The following is a 27,676-nucleotide window of genomic DNA, read 5'->3' as shown; positions in this document are numbered from 1 at the left end:
CTGCTCTGACTTGTTTTCTGTCCCTTTATTTCTTTAAGATTCATTGCAACAGTAAGTTTTTTGCATCTTATTTTGACACTGCCAAACAATGTGTTGAGTTCAACAACTAAAGATTATTCTCCATAAATTCATGTTAAACTTATTTCCTGATGAAAACACAGAAGGAAAGAAATTAACTTCATGAAAAACCTGTGTCTACTTTTGTTCTGGCTTCAGGTGGATGGGAGTTTGGAATACTTGTCTTTCCCAATTAAAAAAAGGAGCAGTGGGGTGGGGGTGGGGTGGCATCCACAACAATTCACACCAGTTACTTTCCAAATTTAACAGTTACAAGGTCTCCCTACTGAAACACACTTCCGTGTAGCAAGAATGAGATTAAATAGTTATTCCTGTTTTCTTAAATTGAAGTTAGTCATTTATTTAGGAAAACGATACAGATTATACTGTGAATCAGACTGCATCTTTCAAGCCTGCCAGCCACAGCATCAACTTTAATATATATTTGGATAATATAGAAGTTTACGAAAGTAAAATGCAAATACCAGTTAAGAAAAATAGACAAACTGTGAATTCAGTATTTTCTAAAAGTAATGCTACATAGAAAGCTTACTGCATTTTAACAAGAGGCACTGCAGTCCTTCAAGTATTGATACATAAAATGAGGTACATAATTACAGAATCTATAGCTTTGGTTTCCATGAAAAAGATTTCTTCGTATTGACCCCCTGCCTTGGTTATACCTTTCATAAATTTCAAAACATTTAAACTGTGAACCTTTCAAGTTCTTCCTACTCCTTTGTGGCACAGAGAACTGGCTTCTACTTATTTCTATATTCAGATGGAGAATGTGAAGCAAATTTCTCATTTAGGACATAAAACGATTTAATCCAAAAGGGAGAGAATACAAGGTCAAAATAATACGGGAAAGTGAAACATCTTGTAGGACAGGGCTTAAGACACTCACAGTTCTGTTGGCCAATGTTAAGGTTAGCAACATCACTACCCTCCTACAGAGAGGGAAATGAGAAGAATTTGCTAAATATAGCTAGAACTGTTTGGAAGGATGCCTATCCTTATTTGTGCATTCATCTGTTTAATTGTGGGCAATATAGTCCACTAGACAGCCTGAGGCAAGTGTGGATGTTCAATATTCTCTGAATGATATAATCTCAACTTGAGATTGGACTTAATTACACAGTTTACAATAGTATAAATAGAAACTTAGTATTCTGAAACTCTTCACAGTTTTAAGTACCCCTGAGCTTTTTTTACTCAGGTTTGGGAATGTACTAAATGCCTTCTAAACTGTGGGCAGTTTTGAACAAGCATGGCGAAAAGGCCACGGAATTCTTTTGCTTACTGTATGACCTCCAGTCTTACAAATCAAAATGTATACAAATATACATTTATATTTCAACATCAAAAATCAAGTTTTATGCTAAAAGCTCCTCTTAGTTTGGTAGTCTGAGGAAATTGACTTTTTTCCTCATATTGATCTGCAAGTGCATTTTTAAAGTAATTGCAATAATTTAATCCTTTAAACATACCTGTCAATACATCTTACCAAATTAATCCATCTTTATTCCAAGATAAAGCTGAAACGGCCACACAAACGTAAAAGAAACAAGTCAAGGGAAGTTTATACCTGCGATCCAAACCTTCAGAAGTATTCCTAAACCTAACTCCCTTGGTTTCAGTGACAATACTGTAAAGAAATATAATGGAATTTAACAGGCACTGGGTGCCTAAATCCCTTTAAGAATTTGGACCTAAATTCCTAAGGGATCACTAAAAGTCTCAGCCAAGGTATCAACTTATTTATAAATCACAGAGAGGTTGTCACATATTCCTTTTACTCAGGATTCAATCACCACTGATCTTCCTTCAAAGGAAATCTGAGCAAGCCAGGCTGCAAACCTCATCAGATCTCTGCTACTTATTAGCAGAAGGTCCAACAGCTCAAGAAATTCCTTAGTAAATTTTCCATCCCCTCAATAAGGCTTTGAAAAAGTACAATGATTAACTGTCCAGAAAAATAAAAATTTTGCATTGAGAAGAGAGTGTGTTCAAACAATCAGGAAGGAAAAACCCCTTGGAAAACAGAACCCCGTATTATCTCCTGATCATTTAAATGCAAATACTTGCCTAGCATTGTGAAGAGATTAACCATTATACAATTATTAATATTTAGAGTTTATGTTAATTTTCAATTTAAAAACCACTGCTAACAATACAAAACAAGAATTTTGTTACTGGCCTGTATATAACTAGACAAGCTACATTAGAACTTACTGGAGAGCTAATACAGTTCTGTTTAACATTAGTTCTTCAGTCCCTTAAAAACTAAAGTTCCTGAAATTCAGAGTTATCATATTGCTTCTCTGCTTCAAAACAGTGAAAAGTGGTTTGTGGTGTCATAAATGAAATGAGGTGGTTATTTCCTTGAGCAGATAGATTAGCATGGATTGGGATTCAGAAACCCCACCATCAACACAGTAAGCACTCTGCAAAAGCTGAAGACTCTGTTTGTTACCTACAGGAACATACCATCATGAAACATTGGTAAAAAAGATAACGTAGCAAATATTCTTCCAAGAAAATATCCTCATTTTGTATAGGGCAAAATACCAGCACAAAACATGTTCTCAAGAACTAGGTACTATACATGAGTTAACCCACTAAGAAAATTGTCTGGGGAAATCCATTCTGTCTGGATTCTTATTTGCCATACTTTTGGAGTTTTATCTCAGAATTAAACAACAAAACAACATGTAATATACTATTACATAAAAAAGAATATAATATCCTACTTGAATTTTATTTCGTCTAAGCTTGGTATGGAAGGGTTTCACTGAACAGGCCTGATGCTGAGCTGCTTAGTACTGAGTCTTTAACACTTGAAGAAACCAGTCCTTTTATACTGTAATTGTTCAAAGACCAGATAGAGTTTGGTATAATACCACTAAACAGAAGACAGGCAACAAATAAGACCTAGAAGTTAACCAAGAACTAGGATTTTATTTAATAACCTGAAGCACAGTAAATTTGAAGACATCCATATTTCTCTGGACTACACTGAGATTACTCCTGTTGACAAACTGTAGGTATATTTGGATATAAAGATGGTAACACCATCAAAAACAGAAGGCTGTATATCTAGAAAGCCAGTGTGTGCAACACTTGCAAATATGAGTTTTCTGTTTGACATTCAAATCAAGAATTAATAAAGCGTACAAGAATCTGTATGAACAACTGAATTTGAAGCTTCATACAGGCTTCACAGGCCAAGATTATTTGTGACACATTGTTTAGGTTTTCTTATCATGCTTAAAACCCACCAAGAGATTTTGTTCTATTCAGTATAAATACACAGTAATTTTCCATTGGACTCATGGCTAATCATCTGATCAACAAAACAGAGAGTTAGCAAGTAAGGGAATATACACATATCTCCAGGAAGCTAGGTATTACTTTCAAGGAACACTGGTATTCCCAAATTCTTCATCATAATCTGTACCTTCTGATCAATTTCACTGACTTTAGACTTGGAAAAGTAAATCTTTGAGAGAGAGACACAGAAAGATTATAGAATCATAGAATATCTCAAGTTGGAAGGGACCCATAAGGAGATGTATCAGTATTAAAAGAAAATTACATTCCAGTTTAAGGACAGAACTGTAATAAGGGCTACTGTTACTGATAAAGTCTACTAAGGTTTCAAACTTATGGATTACACAGTTGAATAAGCTTCCATCACCAAATCACATTAAAAACAGTGTCTCACCCTCCACCTCTAAAATACTGCCTCAGGAGAGGGAACACAGTTTTTTACTTCCATTATCTTTCAGGCTGCAGTAAGGAAGTGCCTTGGTCCCGAATTAGAACCCACAGGAATTTAGCAAGTGCTGTTTCTGCCTGTAGTAAAATCTTCAATATGTAATTTACATCTTGATATGTCATAATTTCTTGGTATTTAACTTAGTAACAGCTTCTCTAAAGTAGAGATTTTATTACATAAATTATGGAAGTAGCAGACTGGGTATAGTGGAGAAAGCATAAATTTCTGATTCAATACAAAATATGTCCCTAGTAGCAGTTGTTATTCTATGCAGGTATGTTATTGATTACAGTCATAATGGTCTCACTTTAGCTGCTGTCAATAACTCACTACTTGTATTGTCACACTGAATTAAAGAAGAACCAGTCTAAAAATATGTGGAGAAGTTATACCAGCATGGCATGTCCCAGCCTGTGGTGCAAAGAAGCAGAACACTGCCAGTTTAAGTTAGGATTCATGTTTGAGACTTCACTTGACATTACATTGATAAAATAAGTCAAATGTGATATTTATTCAGGCAGAAGAGATTATGTCTTAAACATACTGGAAAACTCTTAAATTTATAGCTACTGCATACAATAAAACTATGCTTGCAATACCTTGGGACCATTATTAGGATACACTTACTGTTATGCAAAACTGAATCAAAGTTTTATGGATGGTTATTGTCATTTTACTGATCAACATGACTGAAGCTTCCTTGCATCAGATTAGAATTGTAGAAGGAATGTTAGATTATTTCACTTTTTTAAATAGAGTTCATTTCTAAATCAAAACTTGACAGCAATATACAACAGCAGAATACTAACCATAAGCCAAAGATTTGTGAAGTATTGAAAAGTTAAGTATAGACAATGTTATTACCACAATTGTATGAAACACTTTATTAATGTTAGCATATATAAGCATTTTTCTTTTAAATACTTCAAAGTAGACACATAGCAAAAGAAGAATACTCATTGTCACTGGCCTATCAAAATGGAGAAACAGGTCCAGACATGAGACAAGACTTCCTACTTCCAGCCATCTGATCTTTATGCCATTTTAACCTACTGTAGAAGATTAACAAAATGTTAAGATTATGTATCAAAGGAAAGAGCAGAATATTGTTAAAAATGTCTACACCAATAATTACAGTGTTCTGTACACATTCTAGAGAAGCACTGCTTAAAAAAAAAAAAAACCCACACCATTTTAAAGGAACACTGTTTTCCTACGTATCTCCTGTTATTACTAGATGGATACTCCTTGACAAGCCCCAATATAACACTAAGTCATGCTCATGCCCACCTTTCTCTCCATATGCACTTGTCTAAGGCTTCTCTCTCTTTCTCAGGAATAGCAAAACAGAAACTCTTGCAGTAGCAAGCTTACGGATTCTACTAGACAGCTATGAGTGATTCAACCCATCAGTGAGTGATTAAAATACGCAACATCTGAAAGTTCTTAAAAGTTTTGATGTATACATAACAAGAATAATATTCATGCTGTCTCACTTTCAGCACCTGACATACATGCTTAATTTAGGAAGCTAGTCTCCATATACAATCCATACTTGCTAGTCAGCAGAGAGAGAGGCTCCTTCAAAGTGCTAGTTAAAACACTTGATTCAAATTCATAATCTAAATCAACCTCCAGAGAAGTCTGTCTGTCTCTATCCACTGTTTTTATTTGCAGCCAGAAGTGGGTGCCCTTTCTAACTCAGGCATCTAATTGACATGCCTGAAGTTACTGTAACTACCCCAACTTAAGTGTCACATCTCAGATTCTCCTTCCTTCCCCAAGATAGTCCGTGCTTTATGAACCGCATTTGAAGTCATTCTGCAATTCACTTTCCTCTAGGGAATCTCTGTAACCTTTGTTACTCTGCATACTGTCAAAAAGATTATTATTTTTTCATTTAAAACCTGCAAAAATAAGTCTACCCAATATCACTACATACATTCAGCTCTCATCAAGCTGTGAATCCAGTAGATGTGGACACTGTTGGTTAGTTAAACCTGGCAATACAGTTTCTTAGCCATAGGAATAATCCAGTAAAAGTCTATGCAATCGCTTCTGTCACTATTCTGAATAGCAGTTACTTAAAATTTTATCACTACATAACCCAAATTAAATAGAGAATGTTTACTGTAATGAGAAGGTCCCATGGAGAAATTGTGCTGATATGTTTCCAACTCATGGGTAGAAATTAGACTGCCAGACCAGATGAAGAACAGGCAATTAAATTACTGGAAACAATAGCTCTAGTTTCACTAACTTTACATTGCAACAAATGTAGATCAACTAAGAAAAGACCTTCTTACAGCAACAAGTTAAGGTAGCATTTTTCTGTACAAAAAAAACCCCATGACCATTGCTTTTATGACAGCAGAAATAAGGGGGGGGGGGTGGAATTAAGCTTAGAAAAGAAAAAAAGGCATATCTGATACAAAGCCCAGATCCTATAAAGGTAATTTTTTTATGGCCAATACTCCAAATGAAGCTACTGCTCAGCACCTCAAAGTCAGACAATATCACTGCACCTGTAAGAATTCTTACAGGGATTACTTCATTACATAATTCAAAGTATATCCAACTAAGAATGCAGGTCTTGATACCAATCCCCTGGAAAGTCCACCCTCAAGGATGGCTGTACGAAGGAAGCACTGATGCCTAATTCTACACTCCCAAATTTTTAAATTCTGAAAGAAATAAGGAAAAGAAGAAATATTTTGAGTTTACCATAACTACACAGTGTCAGGACTGGCCCCAAACTGATTTACTCACTTCTTCCCTCTCACTTGCTTGCAATGTTTAAGCTGTAACTCTTCAGTAATGTATTTCAGAAGACAGTAAATGCTTCACAACTCCTAAATAAACCATAAGCAGCTAAACAGTAACTGTTCTGGAGGACAAAGGCCTGTTGGCAAGGCACTAGAATTCAAGCTTCCAATGGCTTATGACAGCAATAATAAGGCAAACAAAATAAATAATAAAAATGAAATTGTGAAAGATACCTTGACAGTGTCCTTTTAATCTTCAGCCAACTTGAGATGTCATGTAAGCACTGAAGCAGCAAAGAGATGATACTGTTTAGATAGCAAAATCTCAATTTCTCCCTGACCTACAAATCATAAGCTAACAGATTAGTGGTGAACTGGCATATATCTGTACAGTAGCTCACGAAAACCTTGTTGCAGCTTCTGAAACAAAGTGCATGTTCTCCGAGATGCAGGAAAACCATGATTATAAAGAACATCAACTGAAGCATGCACAGAAGATTTTGACACTGCAGTCAAGGACCTTATGGAACAAAGATCCTAAACTGTCTGAGAAAGCTGTCCTATCTGTAGAGATAAAGCATACTGCATGTAGTTAAGAAACAGAAAGGTCTTCCCAGTATAATATAAACCAGAAAGTGAAGCAGAGAAGCACAATCCTGCCAGGTGTTCTTAATAGATCTTAGTACCTGACACCAGCATTATGACCATTAGACAAGTGTTGGATGAAAATTATGGTCTTGGGCTGCTCAGCCTGGAATCTGTGATCTAAATACTACAATTTTGCTCTTTCTAAATATACTCCATATTCAAAATCTCTCAACTTGTCTCATGGTAATTAATATCAGCTGATTACAGAGGATTAAGACTAGCAGAATCAGACCAAGAGATCCTTCACAAGGAGGTATTTGGAGAGATGCAGAACAGACATACTCAAGCTCACAGGTTCCTTCCTCAGTGTACTATTGCTAATAAACATTTTCTATCTTGTGCAAATAGTCTACACTTGAGAAAACACAGATTTAGATATCTACAGAAGTATCCACTGATTTTGTTTTTCTACATTAACTCCTCACAAGGCCTGATTTTGAAAGATATGATTAAGCAGATCCCTTGACTTCATTGTCGCCACCCTCTCAGAATCAACTTTAGATGGCTCTTACTTGGAACCAGTGACATTTCCTTCAATTTTATCTAGATTGGACAACAAAAATATAACTATATAGGAAAATATGAGGGTATAACCACAGTATCAACTTTTACAGAATTTGATAAAGTAATCAGTTAAAAAAATTCAATAAAGTCAGTCATTTCAGGGGCATAATGGTGCCTGCCTTAGTTAAGATTCATTATTTTCAGGAAGAGGCCATTTGTTTCAATAGTGGTATGCTCCCAGTAATGACAGCTATTGTAAGAAAATATATTCAGTTATGTTCTTCGTAGGAATGAGTAGTGACAAGATTTGAGCTTCATTAACTAAATTGAAGTGTTCTCTACAAAAGATTAAAAAAATTTAAAATGCCACCCATATATACATTCCTACTGGGTCTCTTGTACATTTTTTTTATCCACAAGATTAACTGATGTTCCAGGAAAAGCATGTATTTTGGTGGGTCAAAATGTGAAACTATCCTGAAACACAGTGGCAATCAATGAGTCTCATCAGGACTCTAAAATGATATTTTGTTTGATGTAGCGTGTATAAATTAATGATGAATAATAGATGCTGTCCACTTACTATTAAATGATTAGCCATTTACACACCACACACCAAAAATGCTACTTCCTGAAAATGGGACTGCTAGAGGGTTGACTGCCAGCCTTTCAAAAGATTGGGTATTACTAAATTGAGCTGCCTGTTCTTACAATGCTGCAGAAAAGCAGACACATCGAAGGAATGAGATTCACTAGAATTAGTTATTTGTCTTACATACTATTCAAAATGAATGTGACCTATGCTAATGCAGAAGATCTAGACCTCTAGAACCTCAGCACATAGAACCAGAAGTAGCTTTACAGCTTGTTTTGGATGGCTTGTGATATGGAAGGGTAGGAGCGAAAAGGACAAACAAGGAACAAAAAACTTGCACCACAGTTTTGGGGGTTTGGCTTTGTTTTACACAAGTTAGCTGAGGGAAATAGAAAAAACATTTCATTACATAAGATGGTTGCTACTTTTTTCAGATGTTGAGATAGGCGGCTAACCTTCTTGCTTCAGCACACATAGATCACACGCTACCTGGAATTTAAGAGAATACTTCAAGATCTTCTTGTTCTTATTTGAATGCTTAAACCCATGATATTGCTAATGCCCTTTTCTGAAGAAAATATGTTTGCCAAGTTACATGTATACTCTAAATGTTTTGCATTATGGAAAGAACGCTTTTTCTAAAAATACGTGAATTTTAATCTTAACAGAAATCTCAATGCTAATTTCCAGGTGACTCACAGGAAGTCTGAATAAGGTAACTGCACACAACACATCTGATAAATTCTTTCCCTATCCATATTGGAGTAACCCTAGAGTTGGCCTTTTTCCTCCTTCTTCTGTAGAGACAGGCAATAAAATAAAAAATTTGACCTAACCTTTCTGGTTTGAAGATTACTGTGATGGCTGTTAGGAATAGAATGCACTCGCACTAGACAAGATACTGTCATACTCTGGTTAAACTGTAAAGACATAAGCTAAACGTAATCTCACACTTAGCTGCTACAGCATTTGTTTACAATGTCTGTGTCAATGATTTATACTCACACAATAAAATATTAAGAGCAACAAATTATAAACCTGGTAGCACAAGAATTCTAACAGGTTTTCCTCACAGTGTATCAATTCTGACACTAACCAAGATCCACCAAAAGCACTGCAGAAATAATGTGTTGCATTACATAAAATCAAATACAGAAGCTTAGTTTTATATAACTGTAACATGCATGCAGATGGTCTTCAGGATAAGATATCTTCTCCGAACTGCAGTCTGTACAAAATCTGAAGTATAAGCAAAAGGCAGGAATTTTGCCATTTCTAGTGCAGTGTCCTAACTCAATATAATGGGAATCTCTCTCTATTTGTAACTCTCACCAGTTCTTCCAATATTAAAGAATTGCTGTGACTGAAATCCATTGCAGAGATTTTGAATGAATAGATGAAAATCAAAGAAGGGAGCTATTTTTCATACATTCTAGCTTAATAGTAGGTCAAATCTATGGTTATATTAATTGAAATTCAGTTATTTATGTTGACAGCAACTATGGCATAAAAATAAAATCAGCAAAGTCAACTTTATAAAGATCACCAATGTCAAATAAAATACATTCTATGCATCTCTGAACAATACATGAGGACGAACTATGCAGTGAAACTATGCAGTCAAACTGTATTGTTCTTCTAAACCTTGCCCTCTTAATACATTCCTTTAGCCAAGCAATGGGAAGATAAACCCATTTGCCTAATGGGGCATATAATTTAAATATTTCAGACAAGCATTTACAGAGTTGTTGCTTAAAATAAATTTAACAGCCATCCATCCAAGTATCTTGCATGATGAAGATCACAGCATAGTTCACAACTTATTTTTCTGTAGAAACTCCAAACTATCCAGCCTTTTCAGTTAATCACCGTGTATATCCTGTATTACTTTATTATAACAAACCTTTTTTGTCCACAGCAGATTTAATATGAAGCTTCAATTTTTCTCTTTTGCAGTGCCTTGCAACATTTCTAAAGCCACTAAATTTCAGATTTTACTACTGCACCATGCAGTCCTGCACAATTTTGTAAACAAAATATGTTTAAATTTATGGAAGCTTAAAGAGCTAATATGCTTAATACAGACTGCAGCACTTCATCCACAGGAAGATACAATCAGCCAATGTCAATATTCTGTCATTTAGAGTCATGATTTTTACCATAAAGCATTCCCATTAATACAAAACTGCAGGGTTTTTCCACACAAACTTGTATCTAGTGTTTAAGATATTTTTAGTATAAAACATGTCTTCACTTGATATAAAAAAAAAAAAATCTACTTAGAGATTTTTTTTTAACATACAAAGAATCACATTTTGTATTGTGACCTACCTAAGGCACAACAGTACACTGTAAAAAGCAAAGTACATGTTACAAGAATTCCCCCTTCCACATACACAAACAAGTGCCCACATTAAAAAAATAAAAAGAGAGAGCGAGAAAGAGAGAAAGACGATCTTTACTATTTGCATGCTAGAAGTGAACATTTTAGAGTTGGTCAAGTTTTGCAAACATTAGATTTTAATCGTCTACAGCAATACTGCAGGGGAAACGAAGAGGAAAAAAAACTGCCTAACTTTGGCTTTTAGATCTGTAATACATTTCACGTCTGTGAAGAAATAGGTTAGTTTTGTTTGGTCTTTGCTACAAAGAGACTCATCTATGCATGCCACAAATAACCTGAGCAATGACTTCCCTCCATGACAAGAGCTGCCCATCATATTGCAGGATTAATACAATGTTGGTTTGTTTAGGGGTTGCTTGTGTGTGTGGCTTGCGTATGTAATTTTAGCCATTCATACATATCAACTCCTCGTTGCGTATCTCACAATAAACTGATGAACGCTGTTAAACCTTAAACAGCAATTTTTAGCAAACAAAGAAGGCTAGTCTGCAGTCGTAATGCAAAATTATCCCAAACGTACTACACCCTGCAAGAACATCTCAACAGAAAATAGCCCGGCAACCTCATTCATTCCCCCAACCCAATGATCTGCTCACCATCTCCTCCGTCTTCTCTTATTTCTCTGTTCTCAGCTTATTTTCCTTGCTTCTGCTGGCTTCAAGGAGGCGGGTGTACCAAAAGAAAAAAAAAAAAAAAAAGAAGGGGAGGGAAAAAAAACCACCAACTCTTCAATAAAATACTCGGCAACCCCTGGGCAGCATATCAAGCAAAGCCCCTTGTCTTCCTTTCTCGCTTGCCCTTCCCCGGGAGCAGGAGCCCCCTCCGCGGTGCTCCCCGCCCGCCGCTCACGCCCTCCCCACCCCGGCGCAGCCCCGCGGGTTCCCGGCGCCCGCGGAAGGCGCGTCCGTCCCCCCGCGCATTCTCCCGGGAGAGCACCCGGGCTGCACCAGCCTCTCTATCGCCTTCTTACCCACCGAGACGAACACAGTGGACGGAGTCGGGCTGATTTTCCCCTCCCACCTCCACATTCCTATTTACAAAGGGTATCCAAGACCATCTTTATCCAGCCGGCGGAGAGGAGGGGGAGGTGGCAGCGATCGTTAACCCTTTTCTTGCATTTACCTTTTCTAACAAGATTTTTGGCTGCGTCTTTAAAGCACACAGGGGATTTCTCCTCTCTACAAAGCACATACACCCGCTGCCATCAGGCCCTCCGGGTCCCTGCTCCCGCAGCCCAGCTCGGCCGCCCGCCGCCTCCGGAGGAGCGCGGTCCTCCCGACGGCCCCCGAGGCCGCTCCAAAAAAAGGTCCAAGGCCAACGCAGAAAAATGCGTGCCCTTCCGAAACTACGTTTCAGAAAATAACCGCCCGCGAAGGCGCGCCGGTCGAGCGTCCCTCAGGAGAGGCCCGCCGGGAGGGGGGGGGGGGGGGGGGAACGCATTTCCCAGTCAGCCCCTGTGAGTACCGTCTTTCCAACTCTTTTTTTTTTTTTTTTTTTTTTCTTTTTAAGCGGGGCGTTATCATTCCTCAGCATTCACACCTGGGGGGGAAGTACTAGCGAAAGGGAAGAGGCACCCTCCTCTGCTCCCACGCCATCGCCACAGCGGCCGGCGGGCCGGGTAGGGCAGCGAGGCCGCGACCCCCACCCGCCGGCGGTCCCGCCGCGACCCCTGCCTCGCGCTGCCTGCCTGTGGCGGGCACACAAACCAGCGCGCTGCTCCCGCGCCGCGAATTTTCCTATTGGGTAGTTCCTCTGCCGATCGAGCCCAGCAACCAAAACCTCATTGGCGCGTTTCCGCCCCGCGCCGCTCACTGTCTGGCCGCTCCGCTCGCCATTGGCCGGCGTGACTGTCCGTCCGAGCGGGGCGGCCCGGTCCCTCGGCGGGCGCGCGGGGCAGCAGCGGGGCAGGCGGCCGGTGGGGCGGCGGGAGGAGCCGCCGCAGCCCGGCGAGAGGCGGCTCCCGCTGCGAGAGCGGGGACGGGGCTGCCCGCACGGCAGAGAGCGGGGCGGGAGCGGAGCGCTGACGATGTGCTTTCGGCAGGAGCAGCAGCAGCAGCGACCATTATGTCACCTCACTGGATGGGTACAGCGAAACCGCACCACGCGGCCTGCAGTGCTAAGCCCACCGACCTAAAGGCTTTCTGCTCGTGGGAGACTAAGTGGTACTTTTCACAGCTGTAGACGGGGAGATTCCGGGCCCAACTAATGTCTGAAACGCGTGCTGTGACAGAGGGCTCGTCAGGTGCAATGCAGCCAGGTAATGCTGGCACGTGTTCCCTGTGGATTTGTCTAACTTGACCTTTTTGCTGTTTGCAGTGGTCTTGTGTGCTGCCATCGAGTCGCCTCTCAGCCTTCTCTTTGACTAGCTGAATAGGTTGAGCTTCCTACACCCCTATTTATATCTTGTTATCTACCCCCTTCATTATTTTTATGTTCCTCTCCATTATTCCTAGTGTTTTTCCCCTCCTCCCTAACCGTGGGTGCCAGAAATGGTGCAGTGTTCCAGTGTAACTAGTGCTGTGGACAAAGGCAGTATCGCTCCCCTGTCTCCCCTATATATTCTGTATTTTATACATTCAAGGATTACATTAGTCCAGTTTACCACCATATTACCCCGAGAGGTCATGTTGAAACCTTTATAGATAGTAACAGCTAAATTCTTTTCTGAAGTACTTTTTGCCAAGCTAGCCTCCATCCCTGCATTCTTTATTTCCAGATGTGTTTGCTTACATTTTCTGACATTAAAAATGCATTTTATTGGACTGGGATGATTTAATTGGGCACATCAGATGATTCTGTAACTAATCAGTCATGTAAATTATCCACTGATAGTCTACTAAGCTACAGATTTTACTAGTAAAGATCTTGCATCATCTAGACAATTGATAGAGATATCAAATAGGATCAGAGCAAGAACCGATCTCTGGAAAACTCTCTCTGCATCACTGACATCTCCTCTTCAGCAACTACTTTTTGAGAGCTCTCAGGGAAAAGATATTTAATCCATTCAAGGTGTGCTTTATGCATTCCAAACAACACGCGTTCCAGCACTTAAAAGATAGAACAAAGTTTTTAAATAAATGTCAGGACTATTTCTCTTTTAGTTTTTCAGACTAACTCAGGAGAATAATTCTACAAGCTTTTCACTAAGCTGCTTGGGTTTTAGCTTTCTCCAATAGAGGTTCTGCGCTGACAGCCAGTACCACTCTCTTCATTAAAGATACTTAAAGTGAATACAGAATCACTGCCTACTTGGGATCAGACTATTCGAGTTTGACAAACAATGGGAGCTATGCACAGATCCCCTAGGGCAGGGTCGAAAAGGGACAACAATAACTGAGCTGGTATAGGCAGAACAAAAAGTAGACACAAGAAATAGAAGGAAGAGTCTGAATGGCCACCAGATCCAGTATTCACGAATCCTTGGAGCGGGCTGTTTTTGTGAAGCCTCCTAAAAAATATTTTTTAAATGACTCTGAAGTTATTCTAACTTCCCATATGTATTAAAAATAATGAAAAAATTAAAAATTAGTAAAAACTAACACCATTAAGTTTTAGGCCTATGGACAGTTTTCTTCTTCCCACGGACATTAGCTCCTACTGAAGGTATGCAGACCTATCATCTGAAGATTTTTAATGGGCATCAAGCAGAGAAGCTAAATAATCTTTGGTCACAGTGATGAGTCTATACTTTGAGAAACAGAGTGACAGCAAAGAACAAATTATATTTAATGTGCATGCATTTTACCAATTTTAATGTAATAGAGATTAAGAGATTTGTATAATTTGTCTACTTATTAATCAGATAACTGTTTTAAATAAGAACTCTATACCTGAAAACATAAATATATTTTAGGTTTATATGTATCAAGGTTGATATATGTAGGTAATAACTACAATCTATTATTGTGTTTCAAAAGCAATAGTACAAATAATGGTGATAATATACTCACCCAGCAATTTTCATCAGTAGATCTCAAAAGACCTTACGAAGGTCAATGCTATCACCCCGTTGTTGTTGATGGAGAAAGAACGTATTGAGATGAACTTGCTCAATGTCATATGCCAGACCAGTGGTGAAGCTAACAATTGACTTCAGGTTTTCTGCATCCAGGATGAAAGGTTTTGCCTCGCAAGCCACATTACACACTCGTATACCCCTGGGAGTTCTTTTCATTAGTGTTCCGTATCTTGTGTGTACTGTGTTTATCAGTGTTAGAACCTAGAAGAGCAGTCAAAGCTTTTGTGGTCTCCCCTTACAGGCTCCATGATAAAACATTTTTAATTTACAGGCTCCACTGAAACCCTCTCTTGCCACCTGTGAAAAAAATCAGAAATAAAGTTTTAAATCTTATTTGAAAAACCCACAAGTTAATATTTCGGTATGAAAGGACAAAAAGGTGGCACAGATCCAATCCCAGCCTAAATCTGCAGATCTAAGTAAAATTACTAAATGTTTAATTATCAGTTCTGATCATGCTTAATAGCTGAAAGCAAATTTGACTTTGTCACTTGTGTTTTCCTCAATCCTCAGGAAAGCTGTCCTGGCCTGAATTTATACCATTGCAAGCTCAGGGCTCAATGACTTTGGGGCCTTTCTGGTAGCGGAGTCTCCCCTGAAGGTAGTCACGTTAACACGTGTCCCACACAGTGACCTCATTCTAGAAGTGGGTAAGTAGCTACATCCAAACTCACTGAAACTGTCAGCAACCTGGTTCTGGGGGTATCAGTCCTCAAGAGTTATGAGCCCTTTGAAGCTCACATCCGGCCTTTGATGTTATTATTTCATACCTCGAAACAAAATATACTGGAAACAGGTGAGGCGGCCAAGAAGCAGCCCATGTGCCATGCAATACCACAGATGACTTCTTCAATCCGCTATGGCGGACATGGGTACCGGGCTGTGTTGAAGGTGAGGTGCCTCGAGGACCCTGTACCGCCTCCTCTCGAAACACCCCAAGGCCAGCGTCCTCCTCAGGCCGCAGGGCCGGGCGAGGAGCTGGAGGCCACGGCTCCTCTCATGACGCCCGGGGCGGGGGGCACGGGGACGACGGGACTGGGAGGGGGCGGCGCGCACCGGGCACCTGTGTGCGAGCCGGCCAATGACAGCTTGAGGAGGAGAGGCGGGGGATCCGTCCCCCAATAGCGCGCGGGAGGGCGGGGCGCTCGCAGCCAATAAGGGCGGCCGTTGTTTTGAACTGGCTGCTCTCGCGGAAGAGGTGCGGTGGGGATGGGCTGGTGTCCGCGCTGGGTGAGTGCGGAGCGCGGCGGGCTCGCGAGGCTCTTCCCTCTGAGGGGGCTGGGGGGAGGGAGGGGGGTCGGACGGCCCGGACCCCTTCTCCCGCTCGGTCCTGGCGGAGTCACCTCGGGCCGGCGCCCCTCCCGGTTCGCGCTTGGGTGGGAAGGGCGGGGGCCAGCCTCAGAAATGGCTTTGAGTCGCTTCACCTGTCAGGAGTGGGGAGCCCGAGCCCGCGGCGCAGCCTGGCTGGGAGCTAACGGGCTCCTGGTTTGGGGGTGAGGGGCTGTGTGTGCTTCAGGGGGCGGCGGGCCGGCGGGCCCCTCCCGGCCGAGCGCCAGGGCCCCGGCGCTCCGCGGCAGCGGTGACCGCCTCCCCTCACAGCGAGTGGCGGGAAGGAAAGCGCTGCTCCTGAGCGCCTCTCGCTCAAGAAACGTCTTGTCCTAAATTTATCCGACGGCAACTACGGGGCTGTTTTAAAGTGTCAACTAATGCTTGTTTTCTTTGGTTGTGTGATGGCATTTCATTCTTGCGCTGGTGGTGGCTGGTTGGTACTTGTGTCGCATGCAACAGTTTGATAAAGTAATTGTTCTAACGTATGGTGACCCTTTGATGGCAGTTTCTCAAGAAATAGTCACAGAAAGGCACTGAAAACTACTGATGTTTCAGTTTGCAGGTATTGAAAACACTGGGGGGGGGGGTTGAGAGATTTCTTTTGTGATTACATGAGGTCAACAGGGCACATGCTGCTCTGAAGTGCACTTGATTACTAGCTCACACTCCACTGTGTATTGTGCTGGTTTTAAAAGTCAAAATATATGGAAACTTGATTTTTTTTTTTTTAAGTTAAATTCGATAACTTTTTTAGTTGAGTTGTTTTCAGACTTCCCACAGTTCTTAGGAGCGGTTTGACTGAATTGATCCTGGCTATACAGAGATTCAAGTATCTTGGCTCTAACTGAAGCCAACTTGCTATCTATTTTCATTGTAATTAGTTAATATTTTAAATGAAGTGGCTAAAGGGTGGGCTAGTATTTTTCACCATAATTGTTTTGGTATGTTTGGCAATGCTTCAGTGCAGTTATGCACCTCTCTTGTTAACTACTTACACTTGTTCAAGACTCAGTAATAGGATGTTTACTATCATAGCAACTATATTCTTGAAAGTGGACACAACCAGACATATAACATACCTGCAGTAAAGTAGGTGGGCCTAGACAGTGGTGTTGCTCTTGTGAGAACAATTCTAAGTGAACCTGCTGAATGCTGATAGTGATCAGCCAAATTACTTTTATGGGGATGCTTTTTTAAAGAGCATATTAAAATTACAATTAAATAAATAACTTTGTTAACAGCAGAACTAATAAAATTCTGTTGTCCTTGCCTTATGTCTCCTAGAAGGATTATTTGAACTCAAAGCAAAAAGCTTTGAAGCTCCTCTTGTGTTGCAGTGTTCATTTTGTATCTGTTATCTTGAAAGAAATGAATGTGGTTTTTTCTTACATAAGGATAACTTGCAGGACTTCTCTCATCTGCTTAACTGCTGTGGGTTTGTGTTTTTCTCTTGGCCCCTTCCTTGCAAGTTTGTAGGCTCCCTATCACCCCATGGCCCCTCTTAAGTTTTGTTCAGGGTAGGTAGTAAGTGCAGAGTTACTGTAGATGAGGTGGGAAGAGTGGGAATGAAAACACACTTACATAAGTGTTGATTGCAGCCCTTCTGTCACAGGAAGTTAAGCTTAGGAATATAAGACCAGCCATACTGGGTCAGGTCAAAGGTCCATATAGACTGGTATTACTCTGGGAGCGTCTGGAAGAACATCTCTAGGGAGGCACGTAAGAACACAGCAAGTATATATGAATCTTCCACTAAGTCTTTCCTCCAGTTACTTGTAACATAAACTTCCTATGAATAAGAAATGGAAAACAGTTTTTCTTTCCCCAAAAAAGGATTCCTAACTGGTTCCTCACTGAAGAAAACCTAAGAATTGTGAAAGCTAAAAATAACAGTTTTTGTCTAAAAGGAGGAAGAAGTCTAGCAAAAGGCTCTGGCTCTGCAGATCTGTGGCAGAGGAAAAGCTAGCACTCTTGAGAAACTGGGGGAAAGGCTGTTTTATTCCATGCCTTGCAAATGTTTTTTAAAATATGGTGTGGTGAAATGTGATGTTTACTGGCCTTTTTTTCCTCTTGGGAGCTGTACAGTGGACGTAATCTAGTAAGATGCCAGAGAGAGAAATTGAGGAGCTGAAAATAAAATTAACTCATTAAACTTGGGAACAGCATGCACCTTATGTTACTTTCTGTGTTTTCATAAGTGTTCTATCTTGCATTGCTGTCTCCTGCAGTGAAGACTGACCCTTTGCCTTGGTAGGGTTACAAACCCTAGGTTAGTTACTAATGGTCTATACAGAGCAACCTGAAAGGCATCAGATTGTGGATCCATCTATTCCACCTCATCTTTATCTTTAATGATTAGTATTACTACACAGGAGCATGTGCTACACGAGGGAAGTGCAAAAGCAAGCCACTGAAAGGCTTTAAGAAATACAACTGTGAGATGCTTTTATGTGGAGGAAAAAAAAAAAGGTAGATTTCTTTTAAAAACAGATCAAACATTTCTTATTTTCCATGATTTTCAAGTTCAGTTTATATTAAAAAAAAAAAATCATTCCACTACTGAAAGAAAATGCATCCAGTTTTATTCTTTTATGGGCATTTGAGGAGTGTGGTGCTCAGTTTCCTTTGGACAAATTAAAAAGAAGCCGTAAAATAGTTTTAGACTCTGCTGACCACGAGTTATTGTTGTGGTACATAAAACTATCAGAATCCAGTGACTGATGATCTTTAGCTGTCTCTTAGACGGCACCTAAACAACAGTTTTGGATCATTTGAGAAGCAATTGAGATCACTGTGGTAACTGACAGATGTTATTTATGATGCTTCATTTGTGAAAACAAAACACATAACAAATGGCTTCATTTTTCAAAGGCTGCTACTGGGAGTTCTTAAGGGTAAAATGGTTTTATGCCAAATTGTGAACTGATTGCTTCTAATCAACCAAATGATGGTAGAACCCTATGAAAAGAACATACACTATCTATCATGCTTTGGTCTCTTGATAGTCCCTCTAAATGCTACCTTATGCTGGCATGTATCCACTCAGGCTTTTAACAGATCATTAAAATGAGCAAAACAACACACTGTACTGTCTAGCAGAGTACAGTAGCACAGAATAAGAATGTTAGTTACTTTAATGTCATTTCCGAATCAGCAGTGCGGTTTGGAGCAGAACACTTAATTACATGATGTTTGTAATTCTTGTCAAGCTGGTTTGTGTGTATTTGGTGTAAATTTGCAAACTAGAAACATATTACAGAAATAGGAGATTGTTGCTGTCATTTAATCCTTGATAACTGTTGTCTTGTTGACTGGGAATAATCCAACTAGATTTTATAAAAGCTCATTATCCAGAGAGCAGTAAGTCTTCACTGTCCCACCTTAGAGTGGAGGTTTTTTTCCCCCCATTCTGCAGACTTTGTCAGGTTGCACAGTATGCATATTCTGGCTTGTATTGTCTTCAAAAAAGAAAACCAGAAGGCATGTGTTGTGCCACAACTTAGCGCTTTTTATTTGAATTTCTTTTTTTTTTTTTTTAAACTAAGCTGCCTCCTGCATCTGTAAGAGTAGTTTTGAAGACACATTTTCTGCTGAAATGGAGCTAGAAAGTCAGCTTTTGATCAAGCTTTGGACTTGCTATAGGATCAAGTTGCAAGTGTGGAAGCCAGTGCTGACCTAATCTTCTTCATCTTCTCCCCCTGAACTGTGGAAGACTATCACTGAATGACGAGAAGGCTGAGTTGAACACATCTGCTTTGTAATGGCAGCTCTGTGCAATGTGCTCCTCTCATACCCATAGTTGCAGCACCCTCTTTTATGTGAATATGAGCTTGAAAGAATGACACCTGTATAAAGACTTTTTGATCAAATGTTTATGTGCCTATCATGTCTATGACAGCCCCTCTTCAGTTTTTCTCTCCTCTTAATGTTTGTTAATTGTCTTAAATTTCAGAATATCTAAATTTGAGTCTGACTGACAATATGTTTTTATTTAAGAATTTTAAGGCTAACATCCAGCCTGGGTATAAAACCACAACAGGTGTTGCAAATGCAATGTCAGCTTTGATAGAAGAAGATACCAAAATACATTGGTTGCCTCCTTTGCCAATTAAGTATTGCTGCTATTTTAAGAGCTAGTTCTGGTTTAGCTGGCTTAAACACTTCTGTCTGAATAAAAAAAAAAAAAAAGATGGGACTGTTTATATAGGACCTATAAACACTTATGCTTTTTTTGAGGCCGGCAGGTGGAGCCCAAGATAAATAATACTGTTTTGATAGTTGGAGTTACTAAAAGCACAAATGTAACTTGAACTATAATAACATCAAGTAGGGTTGATGGGGTGACAAAAAGATACTTCTCAAAGCAGTAGTACCCAGTAATAATGACTATGGACTCTGGAAAGCCATTGAAGTGTTGAAAATACTTGTCCCTGTAGATAATTGTGGCGAGTGTTACAAACTTATTCTCCTGCTGACTGGCAGTTTTTGTGTAAGCTTTATGTTGACCAGTAACTTTGCACAAACAGCTGGACTGAATTGATTATTTGAAAGGAACTCAATAAATCAGCTAATGGAGCCAGAAACCTGTTTATTAAAATAGTAGTCTTATGAGTGATTAATTGTCAACAGTTCTTTTTGAGTAATCCATTTAATTATCTGGCAGGACACTAATGAATACTGGGAGCCATATCTCCATAGTCAGCAAGAGTAGTCAGTGACAGTTGCCCATTAAAATTGTATTTTATATCCCTGCTTTCAGCAAGTGTGCTTCTTTGCACTTTGTTAAAAAAAAAAAAAAAAATTTTTTTAAGGATTACCTACCATAATTATGCTGATGCTGTAAATGGGTACCTCTCAACTGTAGATTTGAAGGGGATATCTTCTGAACTATGGGTGTTGTTTCTGAAACAGTCTAGCATGGCTTGATATTTATAAATCTCAATCTTGATGCTCACACTGAGGAAGAGGTGAAAATAATGAAGCTACCATGTATCTGTCTTTGTGAAGTAGGGACCAGTGAACAATAGTATACGGTATTATTCTAGTGTATTGCTTGCTCCATGAACCACGTTGTTAATGCATTTTATTTAATGTGTTTTATGGACATAAGTTCATTTCTGATGGGCAGACAGTAATATATCCTTGATGGTAGAAGCTGTAGCCCTTTACCTTCCAAAGGATATGCAAAGTTGTAACTACAGTGAAGCTGCTTATTAAACTGAATTGCAAGTCACTATCTTATTTTTATAACAAGTTGCTCAACAAACAGCAAGAAATCACTCAGTCTAGACTTATTTTTTTACATTGCTTTTTGGTGCATGTCTTAAAGACAAACTAAAGCTCTTAATGTTTGCTAAAATAAAGGACAGATAATCTTAATCTGTCCATTTTTTTTGTGGGCTTCCAAGGAAGATTTTGCAATCTGAATTCTCAGAGCCATGGTTAGGATCAGTCTTGTGCTGCTGCTTCCTTTGCAAAGACTTTTCCAGTACTAATTCAGATCCTTTTGGCATCAAGTCACTGGCTAATGCTTGGCTCTGGTGGCTTTCTGGTTCAGAGACAAAAAGTTTACTTCCCCTGTAGGCTGCAGATTGGGGAGAAATAGAAAAGATAAGATAAACCAAAGATTTGAACTGTAAAATTGAAATCTGCATAATTGAAATCACTGATAAACTTGCTTTTTTTTGGTGGAAGTGCAACTAGCAGTAGCAGATCCAATAATGTGTTAGAGTTTGCATGTTCAAAAACGTGACTAATGTGAAAGTGCCTCTTTAAAATGCTATTACCAGGTTTAGCTTTCCTAACTGCTGATGTTAAATACGTCTCTTAACAGAAAACTCGTTGCTTTTCCTTTTTGGTGCAGCAACTTATTTGCATCTTTACAGTGTGGATTATAAACACAGCCTGCAACTCTTGTTGAAATATTGGGGGCTGGGGAGAGAGGGAGCAATTGTCTGCACAACTCCCTATGTACAGAACTTGGAACAGGAAGGAGGATGTCTTGCACAGCGCTGAGCCTAGTGCAGCACAGCTGTTTGTTGACATTCCTCCTGTTCCCAATTTTATGTTCGGTCAAGTTGTCAAGGTCAGAGTGCCGTTTCCATTTACTTGTGGAGCTGTCTGAGAAGATTGCTTGAGGAATAGAACAGCAGCAGTCAGTCAGCTAAAATAAACCCTTGTTCTTAGTTTGACATTTATTGCAATGTTCTAACTGTAATGTTGGGAGTGGGAGTTGAAAGGTCTCATCTGTCCTAATTTGAGGACAGTAATGACTTCAGCAAAAAGAGTCACTTTTTGAAGGGGAAAAAAAAATATCCTGTTTGATTTCTATGTAGCGTATGCACTAAGTTACATAAACAATAACCACTGTGAGATTTGCATCATTTGGGAAAGAGGGGTGACTGTTAATTGTCCCAGCCTTGCTGTAGGCTTGTGTTATACAGGATTGTGCGTCCCTGAGAAGGTTATTTGGGAGCCCAGTCTTGTAACGGGGAAAATCTGCCAGACTTGACGATACATCAGGTTCCTACAGTTAGCCAATGTGTAGTTCATCCAGGAGGCTGGTTGGATTGACGTCTGTATGGTAAGGTGCTGCAGAAGTGAATAATCTTCATGACTATATTCTGGCTGCACAATAAGCATGCTGGAGAACCCGAGTCATGAAGAAACCCATCTTCCATGTTCTTCTGGGGACAGAAAAATTACCAAACAGAAAAATAAATGTCCAATGACAAAGCAAGTGTCTAGAGGCAGAGTAAGTTTGAAGGTGAGGGAAGGACATAAAGCAAGACAAGAAGATTCTGGACCGAGAGAAGACAAGTTTAAAAGAAGGGTAGCTGGTGCAGAATAAAGAACAATGTAATGTTCCAGAGGAGAAATCATGAATAGGAAGATCTGGATCTGCAATTTAAATCCCTTCTGGTAGAAGAAATGGTATTCTGAATAAAGAAACTGGGGTAGGGTATGGCATATAGATACTGCCTGGATATCTGGACAGCATCAGAAATTTAAAGTAAAAAAATAAGTATAAAAGGCTTCAGAAATACCTAGAATTGTGTTATGTTTTAATTGTATTCTCTGGAAATGGCACTGTGTGCTAGTTCATAAGCTGTCTGTTGCTCTAGGAAATCTGTGCTCTGTGATTTGAGCTGTGACTGTAATTTTGTTTTGCTTCAGGTTTTTTTTTTTTAAGAGTTGGAGTGGAAGGTGTGAACAGTTCAGTGTTATTTATGCTTAGTGACAGAAAGCAGCTGGGGTACAAGATCCCGAGTTTTGTGAAAAGCTAACAAGATCTGTATGTAGAAAATCCAAGTCTTCCAGAACTGGTAGTTTGGTTGTACGAGTCCAGTATGATTGCAGTCTATTGAAAATTCAGCGATAGGAGTCTGAGAAGGGTGATAACACCTTAAAACTGATTAGATTTTCTAAATAAAGCTGGCTATGTATCTCTTTAAATACCTGACTAATAAATCAGTTATCCAAAATTCCAAGTCTGCTTCTTCAATTTATGATTACTTTCTAAAGCAGTTATTTTGGGATTAACTTGGTAGAGGCGAAGAAAGCCTATGGTGTGATTTAATTCCGTTTTCTCTAATGCCTTATTCTGTAGCCTGTTAAACAGAAAATAGTTGGGATACTAGGCTATTGCTGCTCTTGGCTAGTAGACTATGAAGTCATCTTGGGAGGGAAATTCCTTTTGTCACAGAACAGAATTTAAAATACTTTGTGAGATAGAGATATGTACAGCACACACACACTACTTTGCACTGATTTTCTTGTGTGTCTTGGCAAGCGTGTTGGGAGTGTTGCAACTCTGAGTTACTTCATTTCCTGCAGCAGAAGAGTCTCTTTGCAGAACATTAGATTGCAAGACTGAACTTGCTATGCCATGACAGCAACAGCAGGCTGGCCATAGTGCTGAACTGTGACTTAACAGGAGCCAAGCAGCTACTGGCAAGCTGTTAATTAAAAAAATATGTGTAAACGCTGCACTTGTAGCTCTACTTCTGGTAATATGAAATGTAGTCAAGATCATCCATTTCCTGATATCTCTTAAAGTAAATTATGTGAAAATTAAAGAGCAAGAGAGACACTTTTTACATATCTGGAAGTATGGTTAAAAATCCTACTTTTTGTACAGAAGTTGCTTTAGTTGCTGGGTTGCTCAGATGGCTTTAGAGTTGTGGTGTCGAATTATGCCTGTCCCTCTCTCTTCTTTGCCTACCTTAAACTCTTGCATGGGAAACACTCTCAGTAGCAGTAAAACAGTTATGTGTGGTTGGTTAGTAACATTCTGATAATTGTTTTAGCAGCCACAAAAAGTAAAGATCAGGCTGCAGTTTTATTACCAGAAACATTTTCATTGGGGCAACACAAAGTATTTGAAAGCTGTTACATGGTTTTGAAATAGAAAGCACATTTGTCATGCCATCTGAGCATGGCCAGAATTTTAAACATACCACAAGCGCTGGAAATTATTCATCAAAAGGTACACTCTGATCCAGTATATTTTTGTTTGTACCTGATGTTTTTCCCAATGGTAAATAATAATACTGTTTCTTGGACTTTAATAATAGCTTGGCCTAAAGTATACTTTATTTACAGGTTTGGGAGTGTCTTTGATCAGGCTTTTTCCAGCTTCTGCAACAGTTTGAGTCTTATTTTCTCCTTTTATTCTAACAGAAGCATTTTGCCTTACTTAAGACAGTGGAAAAAAGGTAGTGGTAGTTTATTGGGAATGAGCAGAAAATTACATAATAGTCTTTCTTTCATGTATTGCTAGCACTCTAGACTTTGTCAGTATTTTCCTGATGCTTGTTTCTTTCCTAAAAATCTAAATTAGCCAAACATAACTTTGAAATAACTACCATAAGAACTTTGGTAGTAAACTATTCACTGAAACAAATCTATTTAGGAAGTCCTATTTTATTTATTTATTTTTACTGTGAGCTATTAGTGAGAACATTGCAATCCTTAAGCTTCAGCGTAGAAGCAAGGTTATCTTTTTATAATTTCCAGTATAATAGATAATCTTTATTTACTTTGTAGGCTATTACAGAATGACCTTGCACTGAGCCTTTGTGGAAGAAGCAAGATTTAAACATCAATTCTTCAATGTGCATCCTTCTATTCAAATTTGACCCCCGCCCAGTTTCAAAGAATGCATACAGGTAAAGATGGTTCTAGTTAAAACAGACTTGTTTCTATCTTTTTTTTTTTTTTACACAATTTCTTTTTGTAGCCAATGTTTGAATTACAAACTCAAGTCAGTATTACGTGTTCAATTATGCTTTTGTAATGTTTAACTTCATGACTTTCCCTATTGGAGGGCTTCCTGTAACCTTTTGAGAACCCTTTGTTTTTAGACTGTCAAAAGACTTGGGCTTTATGATCATGGACCTTTTGCTGGTGATCTGTCATGTGGTGCAGGATAAATCCTTCAAATACTGTAATCCAGAGTTTGAAAGTCCTGTCTTTATCGTTTAAACTAAGGGGAACTGTGTGTGTTAGGGCATCACAGCTGTAGCTGTAGCTTTCTTTTAGTAGGGCTTTCAGTTTTAAACTAACAATTTGAATTTAGCCTGGAAAGTAATGGGCAGACAGTTGAGCAGAAGTATTGCAGTTATTAACCACTCTGTGTATTAATTTCTTCTCTGTTAATATGTGCTGGTCCAGCCTTGTAAGCCAAGGGAACAGCACACTATAAATCCAGAAGGTACTACTACTGAAATTTAACTGCTTATGTAGCTTCTGGTTAACTTTGAATTACCACTTTGTCATGTTTCCTCCAAAGGACAGTACCTTCTCGTTCACTGCGTAGTTCACTGCTCTGTTCCTTGTTACATCATGGCTACCACTACTCACTCTTCCGCTGTGTTTTTGACAGAACTAGCTAGCTTATGAATAGGTGCAGTTGCTTATTAAAATATGGATAGATGAGGTCAAGATATCCTCACAGTTACTTATGCCTAGCAGTTTGCTTTTGGGACAAGGTGTACTTAAAGATCCTCAGTTGCTGTTTGTCCTAAAATTAAGTACTTACAATTTCAGAAAATGCTGGAAATCAAATCTCACTGCTTTCAAACTGATTATACTATATCAATGTAAAACAAGTAGTGCTGTGAACTGCAGAAAAGAACTTTTAGTAAGAGTCCTAGCCTTTCCCCTCCCCCAAATCTGTTTGCAGATAAAGTTTTAGGTAATAAACTAGTAGTCATGTGTATGCAATATTTATCCAAAAGCTTAAGACAAAATAAGCATCCATGCTTTTAGGTCAGTTTTACTGGACATGTTGATGTCATACAGTGAGTTTCCCAAACATTAAACTTCCTAGAATAATATTCTCTCCCATTACAGCCCTTAATTTTAAAAGTTCATATCCAACATCAGTATTTTTGAGTACATTCAGTAGGTAATAGAAAGATAGCACTTCAGGCCAGTAAGATGACTGTGGAGTTCTATTGCTTTCTGTATTTCTACATACTGTTTAGGTTCCATATTACTTTGTGGGGTACAAGTATTGGTATTCATCCAGAAAGCATCAGAGTCAGTATGTTCAGTAAACCATTGTACCTTTCATTGACTTGTTTTTCTGCCCTTTTGTATTGGGAAGCAGATGCCATTCTATAGAAAGAAAGGAAAAGAGAACCGGAACTTCAATTGTTCACAGAGTGCATTCCTTTCTGCATCTGGAATCTGCCTAAAAAGGGGTTTTGTTTATGATGTGACTGGTGCTGAATTAATATATCCATTTATTTGGTCTGACTTTCTTTGTATGGCTAGTTAGCAAAAGACAAATTCATTAGTTTGATGCCTCTTGGGAAAATCCTTTGGATGTAAACTGTAGTTGCTTGCCAAGGGAACTTTCTGCCATGATCAATACTTAAAAGTAAAACTTAGGGTAGTTTGCTTGCTATAAAAAAATTGCATCAGGATTGAAATTATTGATTAATAGCAGAAGACAACTTGCTATCAGTGTCAAAATAGGAAAATGCTTTTGAGATGTTTTGGCCCAAATTCAGGAATATTTAATTGTATTTAACTTAGTACCTTTTGTTAAGCGACATCTTGCTCTATTCCTCTGAGATAAATTACTCTGAGCCATCTGTTTCAGTGGTGCCAGGCCATACTGTTCTTGGTGTCAGAATTTAACATCAGATGCATAACTTTAGTCCCCTTTTTTTCCTTAATACACCAGAATTAAATCTTTCTGCTTTTCTTTATTTGGAAAAATGTTGAAGTTCTTTCTTCTTAAATTGTTCTTAACATTTTTTTCACTTTTGCCTCAGCTTTCTGAAGGACATAGGTCTGAGTATCAGTTGGGAAAGGTAGCCAGCCCTCCTAAGTCTCTGAACAGTATTATAGCCATTAGACCAAGTTAGATCTCTCTATACTGGTCCCTTGCTAAACATAATTTTTCCTGACAACTCATGTGTGTTACACTGTGGTATAGCTGTTTATTTCCTGGTGAGGTCTTGGGACAGTTTTCCTATCCAAAAGGGGATTCCTGTGCCTGCAGACATACTAATTTGTCTGTCCCTGTTAAGAGGCATCTACAATTACTCTTCTTATT

The 27,676-nt window shown here is 39.1% G+C and overlaps 2 protein-coding genes across 14 annotated transcripts in view; one reads left to right on the top strand and one right to left on the bottom strand.

The window, feature by feature from the left end:
* Nucleotides 1-11,891, bottom strand: part of ARVCF (ARVCF delta catenin family member) — a 291,719-nt gene extending 279,828 nt beyond the window's left edge. For 2 of the 7 annotated variants that reach the window (XM_052796914.1, XM_052796919.1), the window contains exons 1-2: nt 11,729-11,744; nt 11,351-11,409 (exon numbers count right to left, since the gene is read on the bottom strand). The gene's annotated coding sequence lies outside the window, so the exon portion shown is untranslated. Of the gene's footprint in view, nt 1-11,350; nt 11,410-11,728; nt 11,745-11,876 lie in introns of those variants that run through there. The other 5 variants (XM_052796922.1, XM_052796924.1, XM_052796915.1 and 2 more) reach the window with 4 other exon arrangements.
* A 999-nt stretch (nt 11,892-12,890) lies between these two features.
* Nucleotides 12,891-27,676, top strand: part of TANGO2 (transport and golgi organization 2 homolog) — a 44,752-nt gene continuing 29,966 nt past the window's right edge. For 3 of the 7 annotated variants that reach the window (XR_008236619.1, XM_052796745.1, XM_052796744.1), the window contains exons 1-2: nt 15,942-16,005; nt 25,153-25,274. Coding sequence is in view for 6 of the 7 variants with exons in the window: in XM_052796745.1 (XP_052652705.1) it covers nt 25,219-25,274 (56 nt within the window). In the remaining variant the exon portion in view is untranslated. Of the gene's footprint in view, nt 13,012-15,288; nt 15,426-15,929; nt 16,006-25,152; nt 25,275-27,676 lie in introns of those variants that run through there. The other 4 variants (XM_052796743.1, XM_052796741.1, XM_052796742.1 and 1 more) reach the window with 4 other exon arrangements.

The sequence above is a fragment of the Harpia harpyja genome, chromosome 9, assembly GCF_026419915.1.
Source record: "Harpia harpyja isolate bHarHar1 chromosome 9, bHarHar1 primary haplotype, whole genome shotgun sequence".
In the NCBI taxonomy this organism is placed as follows: domain Eukaryota; kingdom Metazoa; phylum Chordata; class Aves; order Accipitriformes; family Accipitridae; genus Harpia; species Harpia harpyja.
This window is presented reverse-complemented; position numbering and strand designations above follow the sequence as displayed.